At 43.2% G+C, this 13,538-nt stretch overlaps 1 protein-coding gene across 1 annotated transcript; it reads left to right on the forward strand.

Annotated features, from left to right (window-relative positions):
• The first annotated feature begins 507 nt into the window (after window positions 1–507).
• ifrd1 (interferon-related developmental regulator 1) lies at window positions 508–11,662 on the forward strand. Its single transcript, NM_001140137.1, has 11 exons — window positions 508–708; window positions 2,345–2,449; window positions 2,715–2,796; window positions 3,050–3,174; window positions 4,950–5,107; window positions 6,608–6,658; window positions 6,884–7,062; window positions 7,276–7,384; window positions 9,457–9,591; window positions 9,839–10,063; window positions 10,695–11,662. The coding sequence occupies exons 1-11, from the start codon at window positions 678–680 to the stop codon at window positions 10,779–10,781; spliced, it is 1,287 nt and encodes a 428-aa protein (NP_001133609.1). The 5' UTR covers window positions 508–677; the 3' UTR covers window positions 10,782–11,662.
• Window positions 11,663–13,538: the final 1,876 nt, after the last annotated feature.

The raw sequence follows: 13,538 nt of genomic DNA on the forward strand, positions 1-13,538 counted from the left end.
GCTCCGTTCCAGATGTTATTATGAGCCATCCTCCCCTCAGCAACCTCCACTGCTTTATGTACATTATTGTCCACCCAGTCAGAAGACCTCACCACTGAGGATTTTAGGCCAGGGATAGTGCTTTTTACATCAGGGTTAGTGCTATCCAGGATCCTTGGGACATCCCTACCCTAAACTTAACCCTTACCTAACCTTAGTAACCCTAACCTTAAGCAATTTTCAACTTCTATAGGGTGACATCAGAGTTGGACATCCAAAGAAATCTAAAGAGCAACGACCGATACAGCAGAGATTTTGTGGACAGGGTAGCAGCACCCTCATGTGGCTATCAAAGAACATGACTACAGAAAACATGACCCCAGACAGCAAAGAGATGCCAATCACATCGCGTCATACATTTATACAACATGATTGGTCGGTGGTGCAGGGGTAAACCCATATTTCATCATGTGACGTCGATCGTATAAATACTTAGAACCTCGCCACATTTACTCAACCCTAGTTTTTTTTTGAGGGAAAATGTATCGTCTTCGCCAACAGTCTTTCTCCAGGATCGCTTTTAATTCCTTTTTCTCTACCGTGCCACGGGAAGATTGTCAATTTATGAGACAGTTTAATAAAAACTGGTCGTGTATCGGCTGATTTTTGCTCATACTTTCATACTTATCTGCACGAAAATGCCAAGGTCCAAGAAGAGGAGTTCCAGGGGTAAGTCGCTACAGACCGGGTTGTTTTGGCCTACTCTCGTGGTTTGAGTTGTATGCGTTGTAGGAGTTGTAGTTTTGTGCATTCTTACAGCGTGTTGAGATCAACGACTGGTAATGTCTAACAGAACTACAAAACAGTGTGACATCATTGCCCATGTTTGTCGTTGAAATCAGAGCTTCCAGACAAAGAACTCTCGCTTTCTCTAAACAATTTTAATTAACTTCAACATACTGTTTGCCGACATTATTGTATGAGTATTGTGATTATAGAAACGACCCCCGATACCGCGATTACAGTGTATTATTTTTAGACTGACTTTTGAAACGAATTTGTTACCTAACAACTAACGTCAGTTGACCAGTGTTGCTCATATTTGTTAGTTTTTGGCGAGTTCTCTTTGGCTTCCTGTAAAAGGATAGGTTGTTTGAGGACACGAAGTTTAGTTTGAAGGACGCCACAACATTTGAGTGAGATTGACAGTCGATCAGGTCAAATCATGGGATGATTCGATTATGCTGAGTCGCAGGGCGGCAGGTAGCATAGTGAGCTTTGGACTAGTAACCGAAAGGTTGCAAGATCGAATCCCCGAGCTGACAAGGTAAAAATATGTCGTTCTGCCCCTGAACAAGGCAGTTATTAACCCATTGTTCCTGGCCGTCATTGAAAATAAGAATTTGTTCTTAACGGACTTGCCTGCCTTGACGTCAACGGTGAAAAACGATGAGGGGGAGCGCCCATCTCATGCTTTGAACAAGGCAGCATGGTGCATCGTCCGGAAACGTACAACATGCTTTTCCATGAAATACGTTTACATTCAACAAGTTTTCACTGGGAAGGCAGATATTACGTTATCAAAAGCAATCACGTTTGAATGTGGGAACACAGAATCCTACTGATTACTGCACGTGCTTAACGTTAATTACTTAACTTCGCCCTTGACTTTGATCGGGGAACCTGGCTCGCGCCCGGGAGGCAGCCCGGTTCCGAAATGAACGCTATCAACTCTCACCCGGTGTAAAACATGCTTGACCGGGACAGATTAATCGAATCCCCTCATGGTTATATAACACTCGCTGGACTAGCTAGCTAGATGACTAGTTATTCACATTACAGCAAGCTCGCTACATAGCTGGCACACGTTATGCTATAAAGTGGGATCGTGTTTGTCGACTAGATATTTGGGTGGTGTCTGCCTCTTTTTCAGAATTGTTTGTTCAGTGCTATGGTCTGAAAAGGAAGGAATGGATTGCCACGTGAACATGGTCACGTTTACACACTGCAGAACAGACAGTGTGGCCCTCCCTCTCAGATGGGAACAGTCTTATCATAATAAGCTGCACCAGCTGGGTTTAGATTATGTCACTGCCTGGCCAGCTACCCACCCAAGGAGCTGTGCTCTTTGCACATTCAGCACAAGACTAGGGAGCCCTTGACTTTGAGGGGAGAGAATATCAAGTGCATAGCCCATAAGAGTAGCTATCTGGCTTTTGTTCTGTCAAGGTATTGCATATAAAGTTCTGCGTTGTGATTGCATGGAAGTGTACTAGTTAAACCCCCGCAGTAAAATGCACACAATGTACCATGACTTAATGTATGATTTTTTTGGCGGGGGGTTTGGGACATGTAATGGTTTCAGGGGGGCAGCATGGAGCTGTGCAGCCTTTCAGCGATGAGGATGCCTCCATTGAGACCCTCAGCCACTGCAGCAGCTTCAGTGATGCCATGAGTGTGGCAGAGGAAGGTATGTGATTTATATCTACACATGCTTGTCTGTGTCCCAGTCATAAAGTAACAAAGGGCAAGTTAACTTTTGACCTGTTAAGTTATAAATGCCATACATCCCTTTTATGTTGTGCTTTTATCTTAAATGGTTCAAAGAAGACAATCTAGAAAGGGAATAGCATAGTACAAGTCTGTATTTCTCAGGGTGTATTGTCTGTATTTCTCAGGGTGTATTGTCTGTATTTCTCAGGGTGTATTGTCTGTATTTCTCTTCATATGTGTAGGAGGGGAGGCAGGTGAGGAGACAGCCCAGGAGGATTTACAGTACAAGCTGAAGGTTTTCATTGACAGCACTGTGGATAAGAGGCAAGTCTAAACCACTGTGGGAAACTGATCTACCTGCTATTTCTCTGTTAGCTGTATCACTTTCAGATGACATGGAACCAGAGGCCTAGAACTGGGTCGACGAAACCTGAGATGCTATATAATGAACACGATGCAACAAGATGTCATCCTTTCCATTCACAGATTGCTGCTGATAATTGAGTTGTGTAGCTGTTACATAAGCTACTGCAGACACTAGGCCTAAATCTTTACTGTTCTCCTACCTTGTTGACAGTGCCAAGACCAGACAGGGAGCCCTGGATGGGCTGAAGGCTGCCATGGCAACTAGGATCCTGTACGAGTTCATTTCAGACAGGAGGATGACCATCACTGACAGCATTGAGCGCTGTCTCAAGAAAGGTTAGCTACTACCACTACTACAGGCTTTCACACTTCACCAATTCATGCTTCATATTCACTGAATACCAATACAGACACGCGTTGTATTGTTGTATTGAGTGTTTGTATCTTTAGTTCTGGTCCAGTAGTTACTATAACCCCTCAAAGTTACTGATGGTAGCTGACTATAGGTACTCCTATCTATCATATCTTTAATCTGAGCCTAGAGTAAAGTCTTTGTCCATAGGTCTGGATGGAACCTAGTCATTCCGCTACTCAAGAGTGGTAAAGTAGACCTATTGGCTGCTACGTCTCTAAACAAATTAACAGACTTATAGAGAAGGGAACTCAACATGTACTGCACTGACACAATTGACTTATTGGTTGAAAGAAATTAATAATAATAAGATTGTGGGAGCTGTACTGTTAGATTTCAGTGCAGCCTTTGATATTATTGACCATAACCTGTTGAGAATTTTGTTATGGCTTTTCATCCTCTGCCGTATTGTGGATTCAGATCTATCTAATTGGACTCTAAGGGTTTTCTTTAATAGAAGCTTCTCTAATGTCAAACATATAAAGTGTGGTGTACCGCAGGGCAGCTCTCTAGGCCCGCTACTCTTTTCTATTTTTACCAATGACCTGGCATTAAACAAAGCATGTGTCCATGTGTGCAGACTCAACCATATATGCATCAACAACCACAGCAAATGAACTCACTGAAACCCTTAACAAAGTGTTGCAGTCTGTTTTGGAATACGTGGCCATTAATAAACTGGTCCTGACGATCTCTAATACTGAGCATTGTATTTGGTACAAATCATTCCCTAAGTTCTAGACCTCAGCGGAATCTGGTTATAAATGGTGTGGCTGTTGAACAAGTTGAGACAACAAAATGACTTGGTGTTACCTTAGCTCGTAAACTGTCATGGTCAAAACTTATTTTTTGACACCACACTCCAAAGCAATTCCTGGAGGCTCTAGTTTTATTGTGGGGTCAAACTGTAGAACCCAAAATTGATTTTATCAAACAAAACTATGCTACATTTTTCTCTGGGACCCTCAGAATGACAAACTGGAGCAAGAATACTGAATGTATCAAACCAGTTGCTGGGATGCGTGTTTTGTTGTTGTGCACTATCCTCAAACAATAGCATGGTATTATTTTGCTGTAATAGCTACTGTAAATTGGACACAGCAGTTTGATTAACAATTATTTAAGCTTTCTGCCCATAAGACATGTCTACGTCCTGGAAAGTTGGCTGTTTACAATGTCATTCTCGTCACATTATCGCATATTGAGCAACAACTGTCCCGGTTTAGGGACACCGCATGCCAGTCTCTCTTGGCTATTAGTTGAGGAAAGACTGACTGCGTCACTAGTTTTTATAAGAAACATTCATGTGTTGGAAATTCCCAATTCCCAATTATTTGCAACTTAAACACACACTTACCCCACCAGACACGCCACCAAGGGTCTTTTCACAGTTCCCAGGTACAGAACTAATTCATGGAAACGTACAGTATTATCCAGAGCCATGAGTGCATGGAACCTTCCATCTTATATAGTGCAAGTGAACAGCAAACCTGGTTTCAAAAAACAAATACAATGCCTCTTCCCCATGTGACCTAATTGTTGTGTATGTACTGACATGTATGTGTAACTGATAGATGCGCACATACTGTTTTTAAATGCATGTAAAGTCTTGTCTGTAATGTATTTTTGTTATATGTCAGACCTCTGTAAGATTAGCTGTTGCTAATGGGGATCCTAATAAATCAAATCCCTCTCTCAGGTAAAGGACAGGAGCAGTGTGCAGCAGCCTCCCTGGCCTGTCTGCTGTGTATTCAGCTGGGCTCAGGCATTGAGAGCGAAGAGGTGTTCAAGACCCTCAAACCCATCTTCAAGAACATTCTGTTGGATGGCACAGCCAACATCCAAGCCAGACAAGCTGTGAGTATCTGCCTGGACCCTGTCATTAAAATGTTTGGTTTGCTAAACTCGGCAAAAAAAGAAATGTCCTCTCGCTGTCAACTGTGTTTATTTTCAGCAAACTTAACATGTGTAAATATTTGTATGAACATACGGTTCAACAACTGAGGCGTAAACTGAACAAGTTCCACAGTCATGTGCCTAACAGAAATGGAATAATGTGTCCCTGAACAAAGGGGGGGGGTCGAAATCAAAAGTAAGTCAGTATCTGGTGTGGCCACTGGCTGCATTAAGTACTGCAGTGCATCTCCTCTCATGGACTGCACCAGATTTGCCAGTTCTTGCTGTGAGATGTTACCCCACTCTTCCACCAAGGCACCTGCAAGTTCCCGGACATTTCTGGGGGGAATGGCCCTAGCCTTCACCCTCCGATCCAACAGGTCCCAGACATGCTAAATGGGATTGAGATCTGGGCTCTTCGCTGGCCATGGCAGAACACTGACATTCCTGTCTTGCAGGAAATCATGCACAGAACAAGCAGTATGGCTGGTGGCATTGTCATGCTGGAGGGTCATGTCAGGATGAGGGAGGAGGATGTCTTCCCTGTAATGCACAGCGTTGAGATTTCCTGCAATGACAACAAGCTCAGCCCAATGATGCTGTGACACACCGCCCCAGACCATGACGGACCCTCCAAATCGATCCCGCTCCAGAGTACAGGCCTCTGTTTTTCTCATTCCTTCGACCATAACCGCGAATCCAACCATCACCCCTGGTGAGACAAAACTGCGACTCGTCAGTGAAGATCACTTTTTGCCGGTCTTGTCTGGTCCAGCGTCGGTGGGTTTGTGCCCATAGGCGCCATTGTTGCCAGTGATGTCTGGTGAGGACCTGCCTTACAACAGGCCTACAAGCCCTCACTCCAGCCTCTCAGCCTATTGCGGACAGTCTGAGCACTGATGGAGGGATTGTGCGTTCCTGGTGTAACTCGGGCAGTTGTTGCTATCCTGTACCTGTCCTGCAGGTGTGACGTTTGGATGTACCGATCCTGTGCAGGTGTTACACGTGGTCTGCCACTGCAAGGACGATCAGCTGTCTGTCCTGTCTCCCTGTAGCGCTGTCTTAGGTGTCTCACAGTATGGACTTTGCAATTTATTGCCCTGGCCACATCTGCATTCCTCATGCCTCCTTGCAGCATGCCTAGAACACATTCACACAGACAAGCAGGGACTCTGGGCATCTTTCTTTTGGTGTTTTTCAGTCAGTTGAAAGGTCTCTTTAGTGTCCTAAGTTTTCATAACTGTGACCTTAATTGCCTACCATCTGTAAGCTGTTAATTGTTTATGGTTCATTGAACAAGCATGGGAAATGGTGTTTAAAGCCTGTACAATGAATATCTGTAGTTATTTTGGATTTTTACACATTCTTTCAAAGACAGTGTCCTGAAAAAGGGACGTTTATTTTTTTGCTGAGTTTATAAGTGGCCTTTTGTTGTACTGAAAGCCTTTGTTTCTTTTATAGTGCGCAACGAGTTTGGGCCTGTGCACTCTGGTGGCGGAAGATGACATCCTGGTATGTGGCTGTGTTTGATGTTCCAATGTGACTCTGTTTGATTGTATGTGGAACTACATTGCCAAATTCTTCAGCAGCACAAAAGACATTCTGTCTAAAATGTATTCTGTTCAGCATTTTAAACAAGGTACAGAAACCAAGACATCTCTGAAAATGATTGCGTAGTCCAATCTCACACCCTGGTTAAACATAAATGATGAACCCCTTTTCTCTCTGGGTCTCCAGGATGTGTATGCCACCATGGAGAGCTTTGAGAGTTTGTTCATGCGTTCCTATGTGAAGGAGGATGGGAGTCGCCCCTCTCTCAACCCCCAGACCACCCTGCTCCACACCAACGCCCTCCTCTCCTGGGCCCTGCTGCTCACAATCTGCACAGGCAGCCAGCTCAAAGCAGTCACACACAAGTATGTACTTAACTCGAACCTCTAAGTCTCTCTGGGACACGACTTTCAGTCCATTTCAGCCTATAGGTCTTTGGATGCATCTGATCAAAACAATATAGTGAATGCGGGTGTCTGTCCAGTTGTCTTACCAGTGTAGATGAAGGAAATATCATGGTGATGGGAAGCCTTAAGTTGAAAGTCTACTTGTTTTTGACTGAAATGTTTGTCTTTCAGGCACCTGTCCAAACTACCCCGGTTGTTGGAGAATGATGACGTCAACATGAGGATAGCAGCGGGAGAGACCATCGCTCTGCTGTTTGAGCTGGCTAGGGACATGGACCCTGTAAGTGCTCACCTGTTCGGTCTGTGTGGCTCAGTTCCATTTAAATTCAGGAGATGCATTGATTTCATTTAGGAAGTTCTGTTCAAATCTCTCATTGGATTTTCAATCTCATTGTACTGGGGGGGGATTTCATTATTTGTTGAGTATCATGAATTTGTTGGAAATCCAGACATTCTAAATAATGTACAGTACCAGTCAAAAGTTTGGACCCAACTGCTCATTTAGGGCTTCTTTATTTTACTACAGCCTGGAGGTGTGTTGGGTCATTGTCCTGTTGAAAAACAAAACAAATGATTGTCCCACTAAGTGCAAAGCAGATGGAACGGTGTATCGCTGAATGTGGTAGCCATGCTGGTTAAGTGCCTTGAGTTCGAAATAAATCAGACGGTGTCACCAGCAAAGCACCATCACACCTCCTCCATGCTTCACGTGGGAACCACACAAGTGGAGATCATCCGTTCACCTACTCTGTCTCAAAGACACGGCAGTTGGAACCAAAAATCTCATATTTGGACTCATCAGATCAAAGGACAGATTGACTGGTCTAATGTCCATTGCTCGTGTTTCTTGACCCAAGCAAGTGTCCTCTTATTGGTGTCCTTTAGTAGTGGTTTCTTTGCAGAAATCTGACCATGAAGGCCTCATTCATGCAGTCTCCTCTGAACAGTTGGTGTGTCTGGTATTTGAACTCTGATACATTTATTTGGGCTGCAATCTGAGGCTGGTAACTAATGAACTTATCCTATGCAGCAGAGGTAACTCTGGGTCTTTTCTTTCCTGTGGCGGTCCTCATGAGAGCCAGTTTCATAGCGCTTGCTGGTTTATACAACTGCACTTGAAGAAACTTTCAAACTTCTTCAAATTTTCCTCATTATTGACCATGTCTGTCGTTTCTCTTTGCTTATGTGAGCGGTTCTTGCCATAATATGGACTTGGTCTTTTACCAAATAGGGTTATCTTCTGTATACCAACCCTACCTTGTCACAACACAACCGATTGGCTCAAACGCTTTAAGAAGGAAAGAAATTCCACAAATGAACTTTGAACAAGGCACACCTGTTAATTGAAATGCATCCCAGGTGGCTGCTTCCATGAAGCTGGTTGAGAGAATGCCAAGTGTGCGCAAAGCTGTCATCAAGTCAGGGTGGTTACTTTGAAGAATCTTAAAAGATTAAATATATTTATTTTTAACACCTTTTATTTTTTTATTTTAACTACATGATTCCATATGTAATTTCATAGTTTGTCTTCACTATTATTCTACAATGTAAAAAAAAAAAAAATGGTACAAATAAAGAAAACCCTTGAATGAGTAGGTGTCCTAACTATTGACTGGTTGTCTGTAATATAAAATGGTGTTTTTTGTTGTCCTGAGCACTGCTGCGGCAGTGCCGGTTAGATAGGAGCGTTCAGACGGAGGCAGAGATGGCTAGTCTTGGCTGTAGTGTCCCTAACTTGTAGCAGCCACAATGTTATTTATCCCCATATAGCCATCCCTCAGCCTGTTTTGGCTGGAGTAGCCTTGAATAGCTAGCTAGGTTAATTGAGACATTTTGCGATTTCTCCCCAACACCCATTCAGATGAAATGACCTACCTGTTAGTTGCTCGTTGTAGCCTACTCCTCATTTTGGTCACTTTTATAAATCTAACTTTATTTCATCTTGCATTAGTGAATTATCTCTACATATGCTAAACATTGAGCTGCTTTGATTGGCCAACAAGCAACACGTGAAGGCTGCAGTATTTTTTTTAATGGGGGCACTTCATAAACTGTTTAAATGTGTTGTATAAAATGTGTAATTTATTGTCATGGTATCCTTGTATGTAACAATGTCACATGGATATTTTAATGTAGATAAAGCCTTTTCAGTTAAAATATACCTAGAAGTAGTTTTTGCTCATGTATACTCAAGATTTTGAATACTAATGTCTGTTTTGGATATTTGTATAGCTGTGCACATCCCCATCCTGTACTGAATTAAAATAGAATTTTACTGCAGTGCCAGCATAGCATGTTAATCTGTAAACACTTGTGTGATGACTGACCCATGATCTGTTGTGACCTTCTCAGGAGTTTGAGTATGATGACTGGGAGCCCCTGTGTGACAAGCTCAACTCTCTGGCCACCGACTGCAACAAACACCGTGCCAAGACTGACAAGAGGAAGCAGAGGTCTGTGTTCAGGGACGTGCTCAAAGCTGTGGAGGTGAGTGGGCGGATTATACAATAGTAGATGAGCACTGTCTGGGGAGTAGAACTTGAATTTCAAGTGATGACTCATTGCTGATTCAGAGTGGGAATTCTGTGTGCCTGTGACGGCAACTGGTTGCCATTGCCAACCTAATCTACCCTTGTTATCAATAACGTTTACCCATTTTGTTGTCTTGTGAGAATCCAGAACAGTGTAGCCTTGCCTCAGCTGGTGTGTGTGTGTGTGTGTGTGTGTGTGTTAGGAGAGAAACTTTCAGACTGAGACAATCCGCTTCAGCACCGAGCGTATGACCATCGACAGCTGGGTGAGGAAGAGGACTTACGACGCCTTCAGGGAGTTTGTGGGCTCTGGTATGAACTACCACCTACAGGCTAATGAGTTTATTCGCGACGTGTTTGAACTGGGACCCCCCGTGCTGGTTGATGCGGCCACACTGAAGTCCATGAAAATCTCCCGCTTCGAAAGGGTAAGTATCCTTACTAGACTGCATACTTTTCTTTCTTTGATGGCTAATTTAACTCTACTAACGTTTTGAAAAGGTCACACGTGTATTTTCAATTAACCCGATCAGTCTCGCGACACCAGCAAAAATAGTCTTATCTGACTTTAATGTCCAGCCCACAATGAAGTGTTTTACCACTTTATTTTCAGGACAACCAGGTCTACAAGTGCATCACAAAACAAGTTGACATAAAATGGTTGCATTCATGGGTTTTTTGACAAATGGCAATTTTGTAGCTCAAACCATTTGGACTCTACAGAAGTTTTTGTAAAAAGACCCAGCCCCTTCGGGATCTGCCCTTGTCTCACAAACCCCACTGTAGCCCACCCCACCCCTCCGTTAATCACACAGACCAACGGATGCAGAAGAAATGGATGAATCCGATGGTACAACCCAGCAGTCAGTAGCTGAAACGCACAATGTTTAAAAGGGGCTCGAAGTGCAAATCATGTCGCGGTTGGCCTCATTGGGTTAATTATTTACCCATTTTACATTTCAATGTGTTTGGCATGACATTCAGATGGATATACTTCCAACGCAAAAAAAAGAACCTGTTTCTAGCTTATTGTGTTAACATTGCAGTTTTCTTTTCCAGCATCTCTACAACGCAGCTGCATTCAAGGCACGGACAAAAGCCAGGAACAAGTTCAGAGACAAGAGGGTTGACGTCGGGGAGTTCTGATGTGGTTTAATGGGTTCAACCTGCTCTTTTATAAACCATCAATTTAACCTTCTTGAATATCACTGTTACTATCCTTAATTTATCCAGTTGTCAAGTGGTTGGTATTTGTAAAATATGAATAATCATGTCTCAAGTGATGCTCTGTTCCCCATATAGGCTTGCCAGTGTCTATGTAGGGAATAAAGTGTTGTGAGATGTAGACTTTGTTGCTCTGTTTTAATGTTTGTGTACCATTAACATTGATTTGAGTTATAATATTTGAAAATGCACTAATTGGTTAACATTTCCTGTGGACTCCCCCTTGAACCCTGGTTTATTGTCTGGTATTTTGTTATACACAGATTATACCAAACATTAGGATACCTTCCTAGTATTTAGTCACCACCCCACTTGCCCTCAGAACAGCCTCCAATTCATTGAGGCATGGACTACAAGGTGGCAAGTGTTCCACATGGATGCTGGTTCATGTTAACTCCAATGCTTTCTACTGTGGTGTCACGTTGGCTGGATGTCCTTTGGGTGGTGGACCATTTCTGATACACATGGGGAACTGTAAACCCTGTGGTGGTGCAGTTCTTGACACAAACCGGTGCGCCTGGCACCTACTGCAATACCCTGTTCAAAGCCATTTAAATCTCTTGCCTGTTCATCTTCTGAATAGCACACAACACAATCCACGTCTCCAGACTTAAAAATCATTCTTTAACCCATCTCGTCCCCTTCATCTGTACTGAGTTTGAAGTGGCTTTAACAAGTGACACCAGTAAGGGCGCATAGCTTTCATGTGTCATGTAAAGAGGTGGGTGTTAATGTTTTGTTCACTCGGTGTAGTTTATGTCTATTGGGGTTGTGAGAAACCCAAATAAATACTAACTGAACTAGTCTCTGTGTGTTTCTTGATCTTCAGTACATATCACCCAGTCAATCATTGTTGTGACTAGTCCTGAAGCAGACCAGTTAGAGGATAAGAGACACGTTAACCTGAGGTGTGTCGTATTATGTAATGGTTTTCTCTCTGCAACACAAAATGAGTAGAATAGCAGAGACCAATTTGCAGACAACCAAATGGACTTCTGGCTAATTGAATCTATTCTCTCAGCTTTTCCTGGAAGCCGATTTCACATTTGAGGAACTGCTTTACAGTTGCCTACAAAATGGTCACGTTGACATAACGACACAGCTGAACATGTTTTTCAGAGAATTTTGCAGTTTGTACAAATGGCTGTAAAATGGGTCCTCCAGAGAGACGTGCTTGTGCACACTTCAGTCCTTGTGTAAGCTGAGCGAGGAAAAGACTGAGGAACAAGATATGCAGCGTTACAGTACTTGATGTTCTTCCCACAAGTATGACTTTCAATAGAACACTAACACAGCACAACAGCGATGCATGATTAAGTAACTAGTCAAATATCCACGAGCTCCTGCTTCTCTGGAGTTTGGACCACAAACACTGCCATCACCTATCGATTTTTATATATATATAAAAAAAAAAACATTTCTAGAGATCTTAACGCCATAGGTGATCACCTGCCTGTTTTGGTACAAAGCTGGAGGATGGGCCTGGATAAATGGGCCACGCTTTACTTGGATAGCCCATCGTTAGGATTAGTAGATAGTCTAGAGACAGACTATCCAAATACACTCTCAAATTCAGACGTGTGGATGCAGTGACTGACCATCAATGATATCAAACATGTAGTTTTAACCATGTTTTGAGGCTGTACAGTGTTTTACATTGTTTACAAATGTTGGAGTAAAACAAGCTTATATTTTGGCTTCTGATGCAGTATGACATTTGAAATAAGCTCATCAGGTGTTTAAGTTTTATTTAAGAATCAGTGGGTATAAACTGGATGTAGCAACGAAGGATTCTAGCTTTAATAGTTCAACCAAATTGCAAAATGACATATTGCACCAATGCAAGTGAACGGTACCTATATAAGCATTTCTGTGCTTCGTGTCCAAATCAATATGTGGACACCTGCTCGTCGAACATCTCATTCCAAAATCATGGGATTTAATATAGAGTTGGTCCCCCCCTTTGCTGCTATAACAGCCTCCACTCTTCTGGGAAGGCTTTCCACTAGATGTTGGAACATTGCTGCGGGGACTTGCTTCCATTCAGCCTCGAGCATTAGTGATGTCAGGCTCTGATGTTGGGCGATTAGGCCTGGCTCGCAGTCGGCGTTTCAATTCATTCCAATGTTCGATGGGGTTGAAGTCAGAGCTCTGTGCTGGCCAATCACGTTCTTCCACACCGATCTCGACAAACCATTTCTGTATGGACCTAGCTTTGTGTATGGGGGCATTGTCATGCTGAAACAGGAAAGGGCATCCCCGAACTGTTGCCACAAAGTTGGAAGCGCAGAATCGTCTAGCATGTCATTGTGTGCTGTAGCGTTAAGATTTCCCTTCACTGGAACTAACGGGCCTAGCCTGAACCATGAAAAACAGCCCCAGACTACTAATCCTCCTCCACCAAACTTAACAGTTGTCACTATGCATTTGGGCAGGTAGCCTTCTCCTGGCATCCGCCAAACCCAGATGAATCCGTCGCACTGCCAGATGGTGAAGCATGATTCATCACTCCAGAGAACATTTTTCCACTTCTCCAGAGTCCAATGGCAGTGAGCTTTACACCACTCCAGCCGACGATTGTCATTGCGCATGGTGATCTTAGGCTTGTGTGCGGCTGCTCGGCAATGGAAACCCATTTCATGAAGCTCCCGACGAACAGTTATTGTGCTGACGTTGCTT

The sequence above is a fragment of the Salmo salar genome, chromosome ssa17 (assembly GCF_905237065.1).
Source record: "Salmo salar chromosome ssa17, Ssal_v3.1, whole genome shotgun sequence".
Taxonomy (NCBI): domain Eukaryota; kingdom Metazoa; phylum Chordata; class Actinopteri; order Salmoniformes; family Salmonidae; genus Salmo; species Salmo salar.

Bases quoted from the DNA above. Each gene is read 5' to 3' on its own strand.
- ifrd1 (NM_001140137.1), top strand. From the start codon at position 678: ATGCCAAGGTCCAAGAAGAGGAGTTCCAGGG. The intron at 2,450-2,714 runs GTATGTGATTTA...TCATATGTGTAG, and splicing joins CATGAGTGTGGCAGAGGAAG to GAGGGGAGGCAGGTGAGGAG. The intron at 9,592-9,838 runs GTGAGTGGGCGG...TGTGTGTGTTAG, and splicing joins ACGTGCTCAAAGCTGTGGAG to GAGAGAAACTTTCAGACTGA.